The following is a 22,697-nucleotide window of genomic DNA, read 5'->3' on the forward strand; positions in this document are numbered from 1 at the left end:
TCTTTGTCAATCCTACATCTGATAGAGGGCTAATATCCCATATATACAAAGAACATAATAAGTTAGACTTCAGAGAATCAAATCACCCTATAAAAAACGGGATACAGAGCTAAACAAAGAATTTTCAACTGAATAATATCAAATGGCCAAGAAGCACCTAAAGAAATGTTCAACATCCTTAGTCATCAGGGAAATCAAAACAACCCTGAGATTCCACCTCACACCAGTCAGAATAGCCAGGATCAAAAACTCTGGGGACAGCAAATGCTGGTGAGGATGTGGAGAAGAGGAACACTCCTCTGTGGTTGGTGGGACTGCAAGCTGGTAAAACCACTCTGGAAATCAGTCTGGCAATTCCTCAGAAAATTAGACACAGTACTACCTGAGGATTCACTCCTGGGCATATATCCAAAAGATTCTCCAACATATAATAAGGACACATGCTCCACTATGTTCATAGCAGCCATATTTATAATAGTCAGAAGCTGGAAAGAACCCAGATGTCCCTCAACAGAGGAATGGATACAGAAAATGTGGTACATTTACACAATGGAGTACTACTCAGCTATTAAAAATGATGAATTCATGAAATTCTTAGGTGAATGGATGGACCTAGAAAATATCATCCTGAGTAAGGTAACCTAATCACAAAAGAAGACACATGGTACACACTCGCTGATAAGTGGATATTAGCCCAAAAGCTTGGAATGCCCAAGATACAATTCACAGACCACATGAAGCTCAAGAAGAAAAAAGACCAAAGTGTAGGTGCTTTGGCCCTTCTTAGAAAATGAAAAAAAATACTCTCAGGAGCAAATATGGAGACAAAGTATGGAGCAGAGACTGAAGGAAAGGCCATCCAGAGACTGATCCACCTGGGGATTCAGCCCAAGATACAGTCACCAAACCCTGACACTACTGTGGATACTAAGAAATGTTTGTTGAAAGGAGCCTGATATAGCTGTATCCTGAGAGGCTCTGCCAGAGCCTGACAAATACAGAGGCAGATGCTCTAAGCAAACCATTGGACTGAGCATAGGGTCCTCAATGAAGGAGTTAGAGAAAGGATGGATGGAACTGAAGGAAGAACAACATAGGAAGAACAACAGTATCAACCAACCAGACCTCCTGAGCTCTCAGGGACTAAGTCACCAACCAAGGAGTACACATGGCTCCAGCTGCATATATAGTAGAGGATGGCTTTCTTAGGCATCAGTGGAAGGAGAGGTCCTTGGTCCTATGAAGGTTTGACAGATTCCCCAGTGTAAGGGAATCAAGGGTGGAGAGTTGGGAGTGGGAGGGTGGGTGGAAGAACACCCTCATAAAAGCAGGGGAGGCATGATGGGATAGGGAGTTTCCAGGAGAGGGGGAAACTGGGCAAGGGGATTACACTTGAAATGTAAATAAATTAAAAAAAATAAATTTTTAAAAAAGAAACACACCTTCATATCTTATATATATCACCTCAGGGTAAAAGGATGGGAAAATAAATTCCAACCAAAATGGCCTAAGAAGAAGGCTATTGTAGCCATTCAAAATCTGACAAAATAGACTTCAAAACAAATTTTATCAGAAGAGATAGGAAAGGATCGTAAACACTCAAAGAATAAACACACATACACACATAGCAGACACATACACACATGCTTGCACACACAAACACAAACACTGCAATTCTTAACATCTACGAACAAAATACAAAGACACCAAAGTTCATAAAAGAAATACAATGATAGTATACTTAAGTGACCCCAAGACTTCCACCAGAGAACTCCTAAAGCTGATAAACAACTTCAGCAAAGTGGCTGTATATAAAATTAACTCAAACAATCAGTAGCTTCCTCTACTCAAAGGATAAACAAGAGAAGAAAGAAATTATGGAAATGACACCTTTCACAACACCTAGGTGTGACCCTAACAAAGCAAGTGAAAGATATATATGACAAGAACTTTAAGCCTCTGAAGAAAGAAATCAAAGAAAGTCTCAGAAGGTGGAAAGATCTCCCATGTTCATGGATTGGCAGGATCAGTATAGTAAAAATGGCCATCTTGCCGAAAGCAATCTACAGATTCAATGCAATCCCCATCAAAATCCCAAATCAATTCTTCATAGATCTAGAAAGAGCAATTCTCAAATTCATCTGGAATAACAAAAAACCCAGGATAGCAAAAACTATTCTCCACAACAAAAAATCTTCTGGGGGAATCACCATCCCTGACCTCAAGCTCTACTACAGAGCAATAGTGATAAAAACTGTTTGATATTGGTATGCAGACAGGCAGGAAGATCAATGTAATAGAAATGAAGACCCAGAAAAGAACCCATACATATGGTCACTTAATATTTGACAAAGGGGCTAAAAACATCCAGTGGAAAAAAGCATTTTTAACAAATGGTGCTGAATCAACGGGAGATCTGCATACAGAAAAATGCAAATTGACCCATTCTTATCTCCTTGTACAAAGCTCAAGTCCAAGTGGATGAAGGATCTACACATAAACCAGACACACTGAAGCTTACAGAGGAGAAAGTGGGGACGAATCTTGAACACATGGGCACAGGGGGAAAGTTCCTGAACAGAACACCAATGGCTTATGCTCTAAGAACAAGAATCAACAAATGGGATCTCATAAAACTGCAAAGCTTCTGTAAGGCAAAGGACACAGTGAATAGGACAAAATGGCAACCAACAAATTGGGAAAAGATCTTTACTAACCCTACATCCAATAGAGGGCTAATATCCAAAGTATACAAAGAACTCAAGAAGTTAGTCTCCAGAGAGTCAAATAACCCTATTCAAAAATGGGGCAGAGAGTTAAACAGGGAATTCTCAACTGAGGAAACTCAAATGGCTCTAAATTCAGCATCCTTAATTATCAGGGAAATGTTCAGCATCCTTAGTTATCAGGGAAATGCTAATCAAAACAATACTGAGATTCCGCCTTACACCAGTCAGAATGGCTAAGATGAAAAACTCAGGGGGACAGCAGATGCTGGAGAGGATGTGGGGAAAAGGAACACTTCTCCATTGCTGGTGGGATTGCAAGCTGGTAAAACCACTCTGGAAATCAATTTGGCAATTCCTCAGAAAATTAGACATAGTACTACCTGCAGACCCAGCTATACCACTCCTGGGCATATACCCAGAAGATGCTCCTACATGTAATAAGGACACATGTTCCACTATGTTCATAGCTGCCTTATTTATAATAGCCAGAAGATGGAAAGAACCCAGATGTCCCTCAACAGAGGAATGGATACAGAAAATGTGGTGTATATATACACAATGGAGTACTATTCAGCATTAGAAACAATGAATTTATGAAATTCCTAGGCAAATGGATGGAACTAGAAAGTGTCATCCTGAGCGAGACAACCCAATAACAAAAGAACACACATGATATGCATTCACTAATAAGTGGATGTTAGCCCAAAAGCTCAAAATAAACAAGTTACAATTCACCCACCACAGGAAGCTCAAGGAGGAGGACTTAAGTGAGGGTGCTTTGGTTCCTCTAAGAAAGGGAACAAAATAGTCACAGGAGCAATAAGGGAGACAATGTGTGGAGCAGAGACTGAAGTAAAGGCCACCCAGAGACTGCCCTACCTGGGTATTCATCCTATAAACAGTCAACAAACCCTAACACTACTATGGGATGACAAGAAGTGTATACCAAAAAGAACATGACATGGTTGTCTCCAGAGGGACCCTGCCAGAGCTTTACAAATACAGAGGCAGATGCTAGCAACCAACTATTGGACTGGGCATGGGGTCCCCAATGGAGGAGCTGGAGGGTGGTCCAGAGGAGCTGAAGGGGTTTACAGCCCCATGGGAAAAACAATGATTTCAGCAACCCAGACACCCCAAGACTCCCAGAAACTGAACCATTAACCAAGGGGCACACATGTTTCAAGCCAAAAATGTGGCAGAGGAAGGCCTTGTTGGGCATCAGTGGGAGGAATGGTCCTTGGTCAGGTAAAGGCTCAACAGAGGCCCCAACAAAGGGAAACCAAGGGGGATGGGAGTGTGTCAGGTGGAGGGGCATGTACATGGAGGCAGGGGGAGGGAAGAAGGGTTGGAGGTCTTAGGGGAGGGGGAAAATCGGGAAAGGTTTTACCATTAGCAATGTAAATGAAGACGATATTCAATAGAAAAAGAAAAAAAAGAAATATTACTACAGCTTAAATAACTTATTGATCCTCACATATTTATAGTGGAAGATTTCAATAACTTACTCTCACCAATGGACAGGACATCTAGCCAGAAACTAAATGGAGAAATGCTAGAGTTGGCTGATATCATAAACCAAATGGACCTAATGTATTTATAGAACATTTCACTCAAATACACACACACACACACACACACACACACACTCTTCTCAGTACCTCATGGAACTTTCTCCAAAACTGACGCCATACTTGGTCACAAAGCAAATCTCAACAGATACAATAAGACCACCGTGGATTAGAGCTGGATTTAAACAACGGAAAGCTTACAAACTCATGGAAACTGAACAACTTTCAACTGAATGAAGGAGAAACAGAAAGGGTGTGGATCCAGAGGGAAGGACATGTGGGGAGACACTTGAAGGAGTTGGGGGAGAGGAAACTAATCAAAATATATGGCATGAAAAAAAATCTATTCGCAATAAAAGAAAGATGTGGTAATACACCCTGGGTAATAGTTACAGGAGACAAAGTGAACACTGAAGGGCCAGTCAAAAAGTAAGATATCAAATGTGTTATCACAACACTATATAAATCAAACCCAAGTATGAAATGATGTAACATATTCTTCACATATGTTCAAATATTCCTGAACACAGATGAAGGCAAGTGCCTATCATAACATTTATTCAATACTTATGTTCTTAGCTTAGCTTGTTTTAAATACATTGACTAATGCACTAATTGAACTCTTTAAAACTCATACCACTAGCCTTTAATCCTGTGCTCTTAATCCCTGCACTTGGGAGGCAGAAGCAGGTAGGTCTCTGAATTCAGGGCCAGCCTAGTCTACAGAGTGAGATCCAGGACAGCCAGGACTAGAGAGAAACCATGTCTAGAAAAGACAAAACAAAACAACTCAGACCTCTATCCCCACTATCTAATTGAAGAAATTGGGGCACACAGGGAGTATGAGATGTGGGGTTCAAACTTGGGCCTTCTGACTGCAGAGCTAATAGCCTTTTCTTGTGTGCCATCCATCTATGGAGGGAAGACAGACACTGAGAACAGAATGCTGTGTATTCGGTATTAGGATTTCAATTCCCGCACTGTACATCTAAAGAACGCAAGTCTTTAACTACAGATTTCCTTTACTCCGTGTTGTGGATTTGGTCTAATTCTGCTTTATTATGTTAATTTGGTCCCCCAAGTCACATGAGAATCCACACACATAAGACACTGAGAGACCCTGGCCCCAGTTGGTTTTAACTGGTAAATAAAGTTGCTGGTGGCCAATGGCTGAACAGAGAGACACAGACAGGATTCCCAGGCAAGAAGAGACTGAGGAAGGAGCAGGAAGGGGGAAGGCCACCATGCCTGGAAAGGAGTAGAAGTCTCACGCCTGAGGTGTGCTGGACGCAGAACATAGCCGGAGATGGCTGCAGGTCTGGGTCCGGGGCAGCCAGGAAGGACTATAAGTTTTAGTAAGTAATAACTCAGGAATGTCGGAGGGGAGTGTGCTAGCCACGTGGAAATTTGGAAGTGGCCCAACTATTGAGGGGTTTAAAGCATATTAAAATATAAGGCCGGTGTGTGCGTCTTTCTTTAGGGAACCCAGAGCATTGGGGCAGGTAGTGAGGAGCTCCAACTGTCACTGCTGGAGTTGATTTGAGCAGTGATTCTTTGGGTACAGCCATAACTCCTTACAACGTTGGGCCAGGTGCTAAAAATTAAAAGAGCAGATAGCTTGTACACTTGTTGCTTTTTCACTCTAAATTCTGAAATCTTAATATGTAATTTTATATTTCTGATGCCAAGTGATCCATTCGGTAATGGGATATATATGTAAAAAGGAAAGGAAACACTTTTTTTTTCACTTTTCTAGGACTATCCAACTATGCATAACAAGGTGATTTTTAACATAGAGTGAATCATTTTAGTAGGTACCTATCATAAGATGTAGGGTTTAACAACACAAATTGTGGTTTTTATGTTTTCACATAAAATACTACATCTCCTTCCAAAATTGGTAGAATATTGCTAAAAGGAAATAATACATTCTTAGCCACTGGAGCTAAAACTAAAATAGGGAATATGTAATAATAATGACAACAATTAAAGAAAAGTAAAAGCAACAAAGTGCAGAATAACCTTACAGTAGAATGCTTCCAGAAACGAACAATGTCGGTGATATTTTTCGCAGGGTGGAGGAAAAAGTAGTCCCTCCATTCGTCCCAGTCTACTGTCATCGACCCGTCAGAATCCATGCTGAAAGGAAGTTTAAATCGTGTTTATCACACTTATAACACCATCATTGCTCACATTACTCAAACACTTCCTGAGTGTTTGTTACTGAAGCCATTCCTTTGCCCTTCGTGGATATCATCGTCGTTTCCATCCGCCCCCTTTAAAGAACAGCCTATCTTTTAGATCACTGTCACACGTTAAGAGAAGTTGAGATGACAACAACAGTTAGCATGTCTTCCTAAGGCCCTCCTAACTACAGCAGTTTTCAGACTTTTCTTATTTTGAACAATGTTCACACACACACACACACACACACACACACACAGAGAGAGAGAGAGAGAGAGAGAGAGAGAGAGAGAGCGAGAGAGCAGGACATGGAAACCAAGCTCAAGTCCTAATGTTTCACAAGCACTTTACCCACTGAGCCATCTTCCCCAGACCCTCAAGAGAAAAAACATTTTAATGTATTTGTCACAGGAATTAATACAAATGAATTAATAAAGAAATGGGTAATATACACACAGACTAAAGAAATACATGTTCAATCATCTCAAAAAGGAAATCCATCTGAATTTTTTTTTAAAAAAAAATCTCTCTACAAAACAAGAGATAGCACCGAAAATGCCATGTCTGGCAGTTAGTTTCTGGCATAGACTATCAAAGATGAGAGCACAGGCTGACCTTTTCAGGATGCCGTTGGCCTGAGAGAGAGAAATGTGGATTCCCAGGGATCTCACAGCAGCAACTACTTCTGAAGCATCTATTACACCTTTAAAAAATGAAAAACACCAAGTTAAGGATCTGAAACTATGACAAAACAAAATACACTTAGAATGTGACCATACTGAATTGACAAGTCTGCGTTTGGTGGATCTTTACTCCCAAATTCATGACTCAAAGCCTAAAAACTCCGAAATGTTGGCACCACGTTTACATTTGTTAGTGAAGTCTCTTTAAACTGGAACAAGAACTATTCACCTAGTTATTTGTCCAGGTGTGAACATTCACGTTTCAGGACAAAAATATTTATGAATAGCTCATGGCTCAGACATCACTTGAAATATTACAAATCACAGGCACACTGCATTTTTATAAACTCCAAAGTCTAAATTTCAAACAACATCTGGCCCCAAGGTATATAGACTGTAACACATTTAACTATTGTACCTATTTGAAAAGAGCTGATAAAGTTAGTGCTGAAAACCTGATTTAGGGGCAGAAGGATAAAGGACTTTGTTTATAAAGTAAAAGATCCAACATCCTTATACAACCCAGCTCTTTTAGAAGAAACATTAACTATATTAAATAACATATACACATATAGATACACATACACATATTTCTCTCTTATTGAGTAGGTCTTAAGTCCAATAAGAGAGCTGTTGGTTTTAACCAAGGTATGTGTGTCATATATGTATATATTATATGTGTGCTATGTGTGTGTATATTTAAATATATACACACATAAATATACATATGTTGTGGTGGTTTGAATATGATTGGCCCATAGGAAGTGGCACTATTAGGAGGTATGGTCTTGTTGGGGTAGGTGTGGCCTTATTGGAGGAAGTGTGTCACTGTGGGTATAGGCTTTGAGGTCCTATGCTTAAGGTCCATCCAGGGCAGAAGCAGGTCTCCTCCTGGCTGCCTTCAGAATAAGATGTAGAAATCTCATCTCCTTCTCCTGAACCTTGTCTGAAACTGTAAGCCAGCCCCAATTAAATGTCTTCTCTTCTAAGAGTTGCCTTGGTCATGGTGTCCTTCACAGCAATGAAGCCCTGAGGCACATGGCTACGATGTAGTTCACCCTCACATTGCTCAATGTTGTGAAGAGAAAATTAAAAATTCCATATTCTCCTCAAACTCTAAAACACAACTGTAACACATCATTTTCCAAGTTTAAAAAGAAAATCAGATTCTTTTTACTTTTATTATCTATTTTTCGATTTTTTTATTGTAATGATTTATTTATTCTTATTTTTATATGCATTGGTGTCTTGCCTGAATATTTGTCTGTGTAAGGGTGTCAGACCCTCTGAAACTGGAGTTACAGGCAGTTGGGAGCCACCATATGGATGCTGGGAGCTGAACCTGGGTCCTTTGCAAGAGCAGCCAGTGCTTTAAACCACTGAGCCATCTGTTCAGCTCCCCCTTTTTCTAATTTTTATGATTGTAATATAATTGTATCATTTCACCCTTCCTTTTCCTCCCTTAACCCCTCCTATACATTTCCCCTTCTCTCAACTACATGGCCTCTTTTTAGTTGTTGTGAAGTATTGAGTGTGTGTTTACTTATTTATATTTATATGTGTATGTGTTCTTAAATATATAAATACAACCTGAGAAGTCCATGAAACACTGCTTGTATGTATATGTTTTAAGACTAGCCATTTGGTACTTGATAACCAATTGGTATGCTCTTCCCTGGGGAACACTATTTATCTAGCTTTCAGGATTCCTTAGATGCCTGTCATTCTTTGTCTAAGGTTGAGCTTTCTTGACATTTTTTCCCTCCTTCCACGTTAGTATGTATATTGGTGTCATCCTTGTTCAGGTCTTGCTTAGGCAACCATGATGGTGAGACTTCATAGGTGTAACTTTCTGCCCTCTCTTCAATAAGGACCCCTGAGTCTTAGACGCAGGAGTTGTGTTACAGATGTTATCAGTTGCGACTTGCCTCCGCAGCTCTGCATATGATCTTCTGTAATGGTCTCCATCTGTTGCAAAGAGAAATTTCCTTGATGAGGAGTAAAGACTACACTTATCTGTGAGTATAAGGGCAAATATTTAGAATATAACTAGGGATTATTCTAGTCAGTAAAGTTGCAGTGGTGGATTTTCTCCAGAATCCATGACTTCACTAGCCTTTGGCAGTTGGCTAGGTTTCCAGTGCCAATCATGATTTCTCTCATGTTGAGCAGGTCTTAAGTCCAATAAGAGAGTTATTGGTTATGTGTGTCACTACTGTACCCTTGGGGTTATTGTGCCATGGGGGGCGGGGGGGTCATTGCTGCAGTTCATAAGCATCTCCAAGTGCCACAGTGTGTATGTGGACATCAAAAGATGAGTTTCAAGATTCAGCTCACTGTCACTGTCACAGTTTCACTGTAGGATCAGTCAGTTGTCTGACTTGCGGAGCAAGTGCCTTTCCCCATTTAGCCATCTTACTGGCCCTGATAATTCAGTGTGTGTGTGTGTGTGTGTGTGTGTGTGTGTGTGTGTGTATCATTCTATATATCAACTTTAGTGTCTCCTGACTTATAATTACATCAAAATGTTACTATAAATGTAGCCATACTTTTCATTTCCATAAACCATTTAAGAAATTATGTATGAGAAACTATGTACATGTGAGGTATTAATCCATCAACAAAGACTTTTTCATACAGAGTCACATTTTTTATGACTCAGGTGTTCCAAACTCCAGATAAGGAAGTGTACTAGCCTATGAACCAAAGTTTCTTCAAACAATAGCTCTTTACCTAGCAAATGCTCATCTGGTAAGTCCAATATTTTTAAAATTGTTAATCTGCTATGGAAATCACTACCTTCACTAGGGTTATTGTTGCTGTGATGAAGCCCCATGATCAAAAGCAACTCGGGGAGGAAAAGGGTTTATTTCGCTCACAGTTCCATGTCACAGTTCACCATCAAAAGCAGTGAGGGCAGGAACTCAAGCAGAGCAGGAACCTGGAGTCAGGAGCTGATGCAGGGGCCATAAAGAAGTGTTGTTCACTGACTTGTTCCTTGTGGCTTGTTCAGTGTATCTTCCTGCAGCTGCAGCGAACTGGGTTCCTGGAAGAGAAGCTGGGAATAGATGGAGAAGTGGCGAAAAGAACGAAGGCCAGGATGACTCAATTGCTGATCGAGGCCCCACGTTTAATGAGAGTCTGACAATTTAAGGGTTTAGGCAGGTCCTTCCCCCCAAACTCTGGGGTGTGTTCCGGGGAAGTGATCTGACTGTTCGTTGGACATTGGCTGGGTGGGTCACCTGCTTAATTCAGGAATTCATAGACCAGGAGGAACAATGAACTTCACCTTCACTCTGAGCGTTCCACCCTAGGTAGAACAGGATCCTGGCTAGCACAGGAGTCCCCGCTCAACAAAGGCTGGGAGAGGACGTTCACCTTGATCAACGTCGAGTTCCTACCAGGTGGCATGACACCCCAATATGGCTCTGTATAGTTCGGCCTCCTTACAGAACCGGAGATCACCACCCAGGGATGGCTCCACCCACAATGGATTGATGGATCCTTTCCCATCAATCACTAATTAAGAAAATGCCCTACAAACCTGATTACAGCCCCATCTTATAAATGCATGTTCTCAGTTAAGGTTCCCTCCTCAGATGACTTTAGCTTGTATCAACTTGATACATTACCCAGCACAATCTCTATAACTAAATGTTATCTAGCTCAAAGATTGATAAACTCCCCCAAAGACTTGGCAATTTTGTATGAATGTATTCATATTTTTGAAATATTTTATATTAGGAACTCCAGGAGTACAGTTAGCACTTGCTACTTCTATAAAATATATTACATTGTGCTAAATGTATGTTACCTGAAGGGTTATAAGCAGAACAAAAATGACGTATTGTAAAGAACACAACTCAACCCATAACAAGCTCAGTATCTCTTTCTCCCCTTCAACCACCCTGGTCACACTCTACACAACAGGAATGACGATGACATACACAGTAGCAGGGACTAAGAGGGCAACACGGAGCAGACAGCCCAATCAAGGCAGCACCCTTGATGGATCGCCCGGGCCTGAGTTCTGCACTCTGCATGCTAGGCAGTACCCCTGATGATAATTATACCTACTCCTACACCTGGGTTACTCAAAGCAACATAGCCAGTAGAAGGCAAATGATAATGCCTCTAGAATGACATTTCTGAAGGCCGAGGCTGAGCTATAATATTCCAGCTTGACGTGTTAAGACCTAGTATGATTATATATCAGCTCAGGAATGTCTTCTTGATGTGAAACTTATTTGCCTCGGGCGAATTTTTCTACTACCAAGGTGTATTAACAGATATATTACTTAAGGTTCTATAAAGGAACAAAACTGATGGGCTAAACATATATTACAAAAGTGATCCATTACATTGGTTTACACAATATGGGCTGGGTAGTCAATAGTGGTTGTCTGTATGCTAGAGAGGTTGAAAACTTCACAGATGCTTAGTCTACGAGGCCAAAGGCCTTGATAGTTCCTGCAGTCACTGGTCTTCAGTTCAGTTTTGAAGGCTGCCTTACTTTTCTGTTGCTGTAATAAAGCACTGTGTCCGTGGCAATGTACAAAGGAAAGTGTTTATAAGGCTTATGACTTCAGAGGGTTAGAGCCCATGATGGTAGAGCAAAGGCGTGGTGGCAGGACCAACTGAGAGCTCACGTCTTGATCCACGTGTAAGGGCAGACTGTGGAATGAGGCAAGTCTCCTCAAACCTCAAGGCCATGACCACTAACACACCTTCTCCAACCAGGCCATGCCTCCAAATCTTTCCCAAACACTTCCACCAACTGGGGACCAAGCATTTTCACATATGAGTCTTGTAGGGGCCATCTGCATTCAAACCACCACAAAGGCAAAGAAGTTAAGTTCCAGTGCCAGCAGAGGGTGGCAGGAGCAGTGACAAGAGTAGAGGAATTCACTAATGAGGAGTAAAAGTTGGCGGGCAAAACTAGAACTTCTTTTACCTCAGACCTCTGTTTAATTGGGACATTGCCAAAGAGCACCATCCACGCTGGGGGAGTGTCTGCCTACCCCAATCTCTCATACTCCAACCCGCCCAGTACACCACACACCCATTCCCCCACCATCAGTGCAAGTCTACAAATTGATTCAAGTTGATAACCAAGATTAATCATTACAACGGGGATAATAGAAACACTGTATGTAGAGGAATTTTAATCCAGCAACAAGGCTGCTCTTGAAAAAGATCACATCCAAAGATCATCTCTCTGCATCAGTCAGCTGCTTCAAGCTCCACCTCTGGGAGTTCCCCACCCAGAGAGGCTGCTCCTTTGAACCATGAATCACAATAAGCCTTTTATCCCTTCAGTTGCTTTGGTTGGTGCTTTTTTCTTTGCTGGTTTCCTATATGCACATAATACACTTTAGTAACTTTAACACCTCATTATACCCTCTCTAATCCCCCATCTCCCAGTGAGACTTTTTTCTTCCCCAAAACTTTCTCTGCTATTTCCATGTCTTTTTAATTGGGGTGCTTTTGTGAGACTGTAAGTAGGAGGTTATTTTCTGGAGCATGGGCAGCTTGTCAGGAATTACTTAAAATAGTGACACCTTCCCTTCACCACCATTTTTTTCTTTTCTTTTTTTTATTCAATATATTTTTTATTTACATTTCAAATGATTTCCCCTTTTCTGGCTCCCCACTCCCCAAAAGTCCCATAAGCCCTCTTCCCTCCCCCTGTTCCCCCATCCACCCCTTCCCACTTCCCTGTTCTGGTATTGCCCTATACTGCTTCCCTGAGCCTTTCCAGAACCAGGGGCTCCTCCTCAGTTCTTCTTGGACATCATTTGATATGTGGATTATGCCTTGGGTATTCCAACTGCTCATAGTCCATCCCTAAAGGAGGGGTGGAGCCTCGTGATGGAAGGTTAGCAGGCCAAATCATGTGCAGCTCTTGTGTAGGTAACCGCAGCGATGGTGAGTTCATGAGTGTAACAGCAATGTCATTCTACACATCTTGCCATCCTCCAGTTTTTCTGTTCTTTCTGCTTATCTCTTCCACAATGTTCCCTTGAGTCCTGGAGCAGGTAATATAGAGGACCTACTAACAGCCAAGCATTACACTAGCCCTTATTCTTGGAAATTCAACCAGTTATGAGTCTGCATTAACCACAGCCCACTGCAGTAGGAAAAGCTTCTCTGACGAAGGCGGAGAGTAGCACTAATCTTTGGATATAAACGTGTATTTGGAAAGCAGGGTGACCTCATGTTGACTTAGGAAAACCATGATGGGCTCCCTGTGAGACCCTGTGATCTCCAGGCCACCAGCTCTCAAACAGGTTTACAGTACCAGACATGGTTTCTCTCCTTTGCACCAGGCCTAAAATCCGACCAGAAAGCAGTTAACCCTGTTTCATTCATGCCTGAACAGCCTTTACTGTAGCTCTCAAAGGTCACAGCTGAGTTGGCTTTTCTCCCCAGAAGCCTGCAGCACACCTTTCTATACTATGAAAGCCAGCCAGAAGGAGGGATGGTCACAGGTCACAGGAAGGAGGGATGGTCACAGGTCACAGGAGGGGAGGGTCACAGGTTAGTACCAGCCTGATTTCTCCATGTCCTGTGACCAAAAAGTGGGGTGTCTTCAGCAATGCTCGTACCATCCATTTCTAGCAGAGCAAGGGCAGCTGCTCGGATTTGGGGGTAGGTAGGCTTCACGGCAACGCTTTGTCGGATTTGGGGGTAGGTAGGTAGGCTTCACGGCAACGCTTCGTCGAAGAATTTCATCGTGGCAATGAGAAAAGAAACTAAGAGCAGGATTCTAAGCAATTTTTATTTTCTTTCAGAAGTTTGTCTACATTAACTAAACTTCCTGAAATAAATATATTTTCAAAATCATCAAGACTCATTTTTGAGATGGGGGGAGGCGGGATGTCAGGCACATGTGACACAGGATACTTGTGAAGGTGTGATGATAACCTTCAAGAGTGGCTCTCTACTTGTACTGTTATGTTAGTTCCAGAGATCGACTCAGACTACCTGGCCTATGAGGAAGTACTTCCACCCACAAAGCCATGCTGCCAGCCCACAAATGTCACTTTTTAAACTCCCACACCAAATTTTCCATTTAATAATAAAAAAAAAATAGAAGGACTATCCAATACACAAAGCTTTAAATTCAGAGGATACAAAACTCTGCAAAACTAATTAAAAATAGAAGGTATCAGGTGTGGTGGTGCATGCCTTTAATTCCAGCATTCAAGAAACAGAGGCAGATCAATCTCTTGAAGTTTGAGACCAGACTGGTCTACACAGTGAGTTCCAAGCCAGCCGGGGCTACACTGAGAGATTCTGTCTCCAACAGTAAATAATTAAAATTTAAAGGAGGGGCTAGAGCAGTGGTTCCCAACCTGTGGGTCACAACCCCTTTGGGACTCAAATGACCCTTTCACAGGGGTCACCTAAGAACACTGTAAAACACAGACGTTTACAATTGTGATTCATAACAGTAGCAAAATTACAGCTATGAAGCAGTAATAAAAATAATTGAATTTTTTGAGAAACTGTATTAAAGGGTTGCAGCATTAGGAAGGTTGAGAATCACTGGACTAGAGAGATGATTCAGTGGTTAAGAGCACTGGCTGTTCTTCCAAAGGACCCAGAATTCCTGTACCCTTATGGCAGCTCACAACTGTCTATAAATCCAGTCCTGAGGAATCCATGACCTCTTCTAATTCCCATGAACACCTGCCACACATGTAATGCACAGACATACAATTCAGGCAAAATGCTCAGTGTGTGTGTGTGTGTGTGTGTGTGTGTGTGTATACTGAATGCGCCAAACATGATGGTGCATACCTTTTATCCCAGTACTCAGGAAGAAGAGGCAGGGAGATCTCTGTGAGTTTGATGCCAGCTTGGTCTACATAGCAGGTTCCAGGTCAGCCAGGGCTACAAAGTGTGATTTGCAAGATCAAGAATTTCCTACAAAAGTGAAGGAACTCATCGCAACAGTCACATGCAAAGCCGCCATGCCATGCTAATACTAGCACATCTCACTCATCACAATTATGGATTCCATAACTGTCTAGTACATAGGTTTTAGTCGTTAGGGCAAGCCTAAGTCTCAAAGCAAACAAACAAACCATATATATATACATACACATATGATTTAGGGGAATTATAATACCTATTGCTGGTTAGTTTTTTGTCAACTTGACACAAGCCAGAGTCATCTGAGGGAAAAAAAAAAACCTCAGTTAAGAAAATGTCCCACCATATATGCCTACAGACAAGCCTGTGGGACATTTTCTGGATTGACTGTTGATGTGGAAGGGACGAGCCTGCTGTGGACAGCACCATCCGTGGACAGGCAGTCCTGGGTGTAGAGGAGCAGAATGAACGCGCCAGGGGCACAAGCCGGCACGCAGTGCTCCTCTATGGCATCTCTTCAGGTCCTGCCCGACTTCCTCAGCGTTGCCTCGCTGCCATCTAGAAGATTCAGAAGAAATAGACCCTTTGCTCCCCAAGTTGCTTTTGGTTATGCTTTATCACAGCAATAGAAACCCAGGAATATCTATTATAATATTCTCAGTAATTTAAAAATTACTGCTAGATAGTAGCTTGGATCTGACAGTAGGAGCAAAGGAAAGACAGAGAAAGTTCTCGCCGCTTAGTCACGGCGAGCTAACTGTGGAGGAAACATTCACACACCATCATCATTTTTGTCCAGACTCTTGAATGCCAGTTTCATTTTCTTCTCATGGTCTTGAAGGTACTGCACAAATTCTTCAAAATCCAGTCCCGAATCAGCATTCAAATCTGCATTCTTAAAAATTTCCTACAAGAGAAGAAACTCATTGCAGCAGTCATATGTAGAGCCACTGTGTCATGTTAACATAGTGCATGTTAACATTAGGTCTTAAAGACAGACAAAAATTAGAGACAAAAATCTGTCCACTAAATGTGATAAACATGGAATTCTAATTTATTCGTTCGAGACCTAGCTTCGTGAAGTAAGCATGTATGTTCAAGTCTCACTAAGTCCTTAAGCTTTTTTAACATGAAAAAAATTAACACTATAGGTCTGGAAAGATGGCTCAGCAGTTAAGAACACTTGCTGTTCTTCTGGGGATCTGGGTTCAGTTCCCAGAACCCACATGGCAGCTTTCAGCCACCTGTAACTCCAGTTTAGAGGGATCTAGAACCCTCTCTGGACTCCACAGGCACTAGACACAGGCCCAGTGCTCTTACATAACTGAGGCAAAATACTTACACAGAAAAATAAATAAATCTTTCAAAACATATGTAAAAATATGTTTATATTCCAAGCCCAGCAGACTCTTACCTCATTGGCCATATATTATTCATTTTTGAACCATCAAAGTCTAGCATAAAGTATGAAATAGAGGCCTATGATAGACTAGATAACTCATACTTAGTATTTATGGAGTTTGAGAATAAATGTTATAGGCTGAAAACTGGATCACACCGCACACCACACACCTCACACTGCATAACACACACTGCATACTTAGCACTGCATCGCACACACCACACACTGCATAGCTTTGCATACATCACATACTACACACTTCATAGTGTACACCACATACTGCACACTGCACAGTGCACACCACACACTGCTGGGACTAATGAAGCAAAAAGGTAGTCTCTAGTATGAAGCAAATTATAGACTACTAGAGATGATCCACATAGCAAAGGAATATGTCAGGTGTAATAATGCAAGGAATTCAAGGTAATCCCTGTCTACCTGAAGGTAAGCTTTCAGATAATTAATGCTAAAAGATAATAAATGCTGAAATTCCAGTAAAAATGCTGAAAGAACTGAGAGAGACTTCCTAAGCGAAGGCTGCATGAGCCTGGATTCACAAGGGTAGACATGTGCTAGGCAGATAAACAAAAGTGGGCATTGCAGTAATATATGAAATGTTTGCATGGCGGTGGGACAGGTGTCAATCATAAAGCTACGGCAATAACAGTGGCGGTGATAACAATCAAGACTTCCTGGGTGCTTAGTTCTAAGCAAGTTGTGGATCTAAGTTCATTTCATCTTTATTTGACTTGCTGAAGATAAAAGTGCATGAAAGGAAAGTAGAGGATGAGTTAAAGAAGGGAGAAATCCTGAGGAGATTTAGACACTGCAAAAACTATCTCAAATCAGTGGTTCAAGTGGTTGCTTCCCAATAAGCAGGACACGTATAGTGCTCGCATGAAAACAGAATTAAACAACATTAAATCACAGTTTGAAAAGTTGAGTCTTTGTTTCAAGCGTCATTCGTTCCTGATTACATCATGGGAAATGTCTGTAATATTCTAACATGCCTCAAAACTTGCCAACTTCTTAAAGAAAAAAACGCACCAGAGTGAACTCAACTTCACCAGGTAATATAGTATTTAAATAGTTTTAAAATATTAACTTTTAAAATGCCCATTTTATGGTCACTTACAATCTACTAGATTTCTACCTATGGCAGAGATATATGTTTCATTTTTAAGAGTGATTTTTTGTTGTTGTTGTTTTGTTGTTGTTGTTGTTTCCAAGACAGGGTTTCTCTGTGTAGCCCTGGCTGTCCTGGAACTCACTCTGTAGACCAGGCTGGCCTTGAACTCAGAAATCCGCCTGCCTCTGCCTCCCAAGAGCTGGGATTAAAGGCGTGTGCTATCATATCACAGAACAAAAAGTCTTAAGTTCTCCTCCACCAGATGCACACATACAAGAAAACATAACTAGTGACCATACAAAGAATAGAACAAGCATCTTCTTGAAACCCCTCAGATTTAGAAGCAAGCCCCGAAACCACCCTACATAACTGGCAGAAGTGAATAATAAAAGCAGGAACAACAGGCTCACTTCAGGGATGATGCCATCTCCCACTCCCTGAAGTCAGTGCAAGGCCAGATAGAACCTCTTCAGGTCCAAGCTCCTACAAGACAAAAGACAACCGACCAGAGACAGCCACCCAGCTTCCCTAATATTCCAACACTGTTGCTGAGAGGCCCAGACAAGTCTTACCACACTTGGGCCACTGAGAGTAGCAATACAGTTGAATCCTTGCAGTCAGACAAAAACCAGAAGAAGAGCAAATAGATCAAAGTATAGTGACTGATACATAAACCTTGATAGAGTCTCTCTGTTCCTGCCAGACTCAGTACTCAATCAGAGACATTAGCCAACTTGTAAAAGTTCTGGCTGCCCTCAGAAACACAGTGTGAAGCTTAACCTAATCTGACTCTACTTCAGTGGTTCTCAACCTCACTAACACCATGAACCTTTAATTCAGTTCCTCATGTTGTGGTGTCCCCCAACCATAAAATTATAGTTCCTTCATAACTATAATTTTACTACCTTTTTGAATCTTAGCAATATGCAAGATACTTTGCTACTCACAGATTGAGAATTAGCTCTACAGAGGAACAATAATATGAACCAATCAGTACCCCCAGAGCTCCCAGGGACTAAACCACCAACCAAAGAGTACCACATGGAGGGACCCATGGCTCCAGCTTCATATGTAGCAGAGGATGGCCTTGTCAGACATCAATGAGAGGAGAGACCATTGGGCCTGTGAAGGCTTGATGCCCCAGTGTAGGGCAATGCCAGCCAGGAAAGTGAGAGGGGGTGGTAAGCAGGGGGAGGGGAGATTGGATAGGAGGTTTTTGGAGGGGTAACTCGGAAAGGGGATATCATTTGAAATGTAAATAAAGCAATTATCTAATAAAATAAATAAATAGTTTATGCATACATCTGCAGGTCACACCCCAACAGTAATTATCCAGACAAGGAGATGGTCACTTCCAGAAGCACAGAGGCGATGGGGATAGGATTTGCTGGACCCAGAAAGGCAAGAAGTAGCTCCACTCATCCAAAATGCCTGTCAAGTGACCAGGCAAGGAGAGCCTAATATACACATATTTTGAAAAAGCACAGTAACTCGTTTCCCTGAACTATTATATCAAACAAACACTAAGCCAAAAGCCCAAATCTATAGCTCTAATTTGACAAAAAGACAATACTCAGAGGTACATTTCTGGGAAACATAGTCTCTGGTCTCATTCTTAGAGAACAGTGTAATATTGTCCAACTGTTGTCAAATTTCTCTTCTGGAGAACACACACACATACACACACACACACATGGGTTTATATTCTATGAGGCAATCAGACTAGAAGCACTAGAAGCACTACCCAGCATATGAACAAAGTTAGCAGTCCAGCCAATTAGCAGAGACCATGCACAAAGCTCTACTTCCCAAATCATCACTTGGCCATTCCAGAGTCACAGCTAAACTAAATAGCAGGTGCTAAATAAATGAACTCCCTCCTCGAGCACACAATACAAGGAGTTGAGGATTATGAAGAACTGAGGACCAGGGACTCATTGTACATTCTAGTAGCAAGCAGAAAACCACACAGTGCCAGTCTAGGGTCTCCATTCTGTTTCCCTCTGGGCTCTGTGATTACCAGACAGCCTTGGGTCCAATGCCCAAGGCCATTGAGTCAAGAGCTATCCAAGCATGCAAAATTATCCTGAAATGCATTATTACAGTGAGATGTTGTAAGATAATGCCTTGATCAGATATTTAGGAGTTACCAAGTAGAAGACCTTAACAGCTTTTAAAGACCATATGAAGGATTCAGTGGCTCATCGTTTGGACATGATGTAACTTCCTTGAATAAGAACACTTAGCCTAACTTCAGATAACTGAGCAGGAAGAGCAACAGCCCAGCATGTTCTGACATGCAGTACACTGTAGGCTGGGGAGGATTTCAGGCAGCAGGCTCTAGGGCTAATGTGCAGAAGTCTACGCTGTTAGAAGTTGACATCGGGAGACACTAAGATAGTGAAACTGAAACTGATCAGTTTGCAAGGCCTGTAGGAGGATATCTACTGCTTGCTAGGTTTTAAGCTCTGAAGAACCACGTTTTCCTAGAAGCAGTACATCCAATAAATATCTATCTAAAGAATTTAATTTGACCCTTATCTCTTACCTTGCACAAAAGCAGTTCCAAATGGATCTAAGACCTCAATGTCAGATATAAAACTACTTCTAGAAGACAGAGTAGGGATCACACTTAAGGCTATAGGCTAGGGTCAGACTTTCTGAATAGGATCCCTCATGAAAGAAACTGGGCCAAAGGCTGACAAACAAGACTTTATGAGATTGAACTGCAAACTGTTAACTAAAGAAGCAGCCTACAAGAAAAAAACAAAAACAAAAACCACCATTGCCAGTTATACATCTGATAGATTGGTATCTAGAATACATGAAGAACTCAAGAACCCAAACAAACCCTTTTAAAAATAGGCTAATGAACTGAACAGAGAGTTCTTAAAAGAAGAAAGGCACATAGCTAGGAAATCGTTCCTGTTACATATCTTTATCTATCAAGTAAATGGAAATTAAAAGGGCATTGAGATTTCCTGACCCAGTCAGAATAACTGTCATCAAGAAAGCAAGTAACAATTGCTGGCAGTGGTGAGAGGAAAGAGAGCTCATTTGTCATTTGTAAGAGTGAAAACTAAAGCAACCAGGATGGAAATCAGGATCAGGGCAGGGAGGTGGCCTCAAAAAGCTAGAAATAGATCTACCATGTGGTACTACTGACAGGTATATATCTGCAGAGGACTCTGTATTCTTAGACCACAGAGATATTTGCTTGGCCATGTTCATTGGCTGTTCAAAATAATTACAAAATGAAAACAGCCTCGATGGCCATCAACTGATTGGAAAATGAAAATGTAGTACACACAACTGAATTTTCTTCGACCATAAAAAAGAACAAACTCATGAACTATGCAGGTAAATAGACAATTTTTTTTAAAAAATTTTTTTTAAAAATTTTATTTTACACTGTCAACCCAGACCAGAAAAATTATTCTCACACATGTGGATCAGAGCTGCAACTCTTTACATTTGTGTGTTAACTTGGAATACCTGTAGACCAGGAAACTAGAAAGGGGCCATTGGGGCTGACCGCCATTCTAGAAAAGGAAGACAATACTATGAAAAGAATAAATGAAAGGCATTAGTAAAATATAGGTCTGTTGACTCGCCATAGGTTTGTATACTGTTAAGTGAGAAAGATGCCAATTCCGGACTACTCATTTGCATATAGTTTGTAGAACATCTTGAGGCAAGTTTTCCCTAGGCTGAAAGCCTCTTGAGAAAAGCAGGTTTACTTTAGACAAAGGATAACACAGTCCTTTATGGACAAGAAATGTTCCTCAGAATCTTCTGCAAAAGCCCTGGCGATCTTGCCACTACAGATAATGACTATTTTGAGTCATTATCTATAACTATAACTATCTATCTGTAACTATAACTATAAATGTGCTGACAACACATTTCACTAGGTTATGTTATTCTGCATGAAGAACCCCACAGAAAGAAATTTCACACCTACTCCAAAAGCTCTGGAAATTTCTGGAAGGGGCAGGTCGGCAGGTTGGCTCTGTGCTCTGTGCATCTGTGCAACTTCTTTCCAACATTCCCAGGGCCACATTCTCTCAGTGGCTCACCTTCTCCGGGTCGATGCCAAACGAGGAGCTCCAGTGTTTCAGCCCCTCCCTGAGCTCCAAGATGTCCACCACTCCATCTCCATTGCGGTCCAGGTCTTCGAAGAGGATCTCATAGACCAGGCGGTTATTATCATCCTGGCAGGCCTGGGAGGGCAGCAGGAAGTCCTGCAGCCAGCGTAGCATCGCCCAGCAGGAGACGGCGGCCGCCACGACCCCCCAGGACCACACCACTTGTCCAGGGCCACGGGTCTGCGCCTAGGGCGCGCCAGCCCCAACTGCCTGCAACGCGAGCCTTTCGGTTCCCCAGTGGAACCTTGAGAACAGGGAGCACTGCCGGGAGGGAACCTGGCACCAGGCCTCTCTCACCGGAAGTTGGACGTGGGGGCACCACCCTCCAGACCTTAGGAAGAGTTGGTGAATATCAAGTCCTGGAAGTGCAGCTAAGGAGAGTACATTTCCCAGGAAGCAGGGAAAGTGCATCTGGGCCTCCAGAATCTCCTCACATAGTTTTCAAGAAGCTTCCTGGAGCCTCTCTCAAAGGTCCATGGTATAAGGGTGGGGTTCTCTTCCCCACCTTAATACAGCCCAGTGAAACAATTTGGCAACTTTTTCAAAATAACCACTCTCTGCAGTGCTGTAGCTGCTGCTTGGCCCTGGGAATGATTGTGACTGAGTCATGCCCTGAGTGGAAGTAGCTATGCCTCATGCTGAGGCCTGGAGGGATAAGGCAGGCTCCTTCCTTTTCCCTTTAGTATCTAGTGCCCTAAGGCCACCCACCCACTCCTCATGCCAAGGAAGATGCAAGCAGGCACCGGGACCTAGCGGAGACAGCCCTACCTGGTCTGAAGAAGGAAGGAATACTTTCCGACTAATCCACTTCCTCTTCCTTGTCTCTCCCTTTCATCTTAGAAGAACGCAGTCTCAGAGGCAGGCCTAGCTCTGACTTCAGGTCCAGGGCTACACAGAGAAACCTTGGCGGGGAGGAGAGCGCACACATTACACACCACCACCTGCCTATTGAACCTCCAACGATCACAAA

The 22,697-nt window shown here is 42.0% G+C and overlaps 1 protein-coding gene across 1 annotated transcript in view; it reads right to left on the bottom strand.

Moving 5' to 3' along the window:
* The window catches only part of LOC127682120 (calcium-binding mitochondrial carrier protein SCaMC-1-like), a 51,801-nt gene extending 29,960 nt beyond the window's left edge, over window positions 1-21,841 (bottom strand). Inside the window, exons 1-4 of the mRNA XM_052178520.1 lie at window positions 21,659-21,841; window positions 15,829-15,955; window positions 7,100-7,187; window positions 6,328-6,439 (exon numbers count right to left, since the gene is read on the bottom strand). Of these exons, the coding sequence (XP_052034480.1) occupies window positions 6,328-6,439; window positions 7,100-7,187; window positions 15,829-15,955; window positions 21,659-21,841 (510 nt within the window). The remainder of the gene's footprint in view (window positions 1-6,327; window positions 6,440-7,099; window positions 7,188-15,828; window positions 15,956-21,658) is intronic.
* Window positions 21,842-22,697: the final 856 nt, after the last annotated feature.

This window comes from Apodemus sylvaticus, chromosome 4, assembly GCF_947179515.1.
Source record: "Apodemus sylvaticus chromosome 4, mApoSyl1.1, whole genome shotgun sequence".
NCBI classification, from domain to species: Eukaryota; Metazoa; Chordata; class Mammalia; order Rodentia; family Muridae; genus Apodemus; species Apodemus sylvaticus.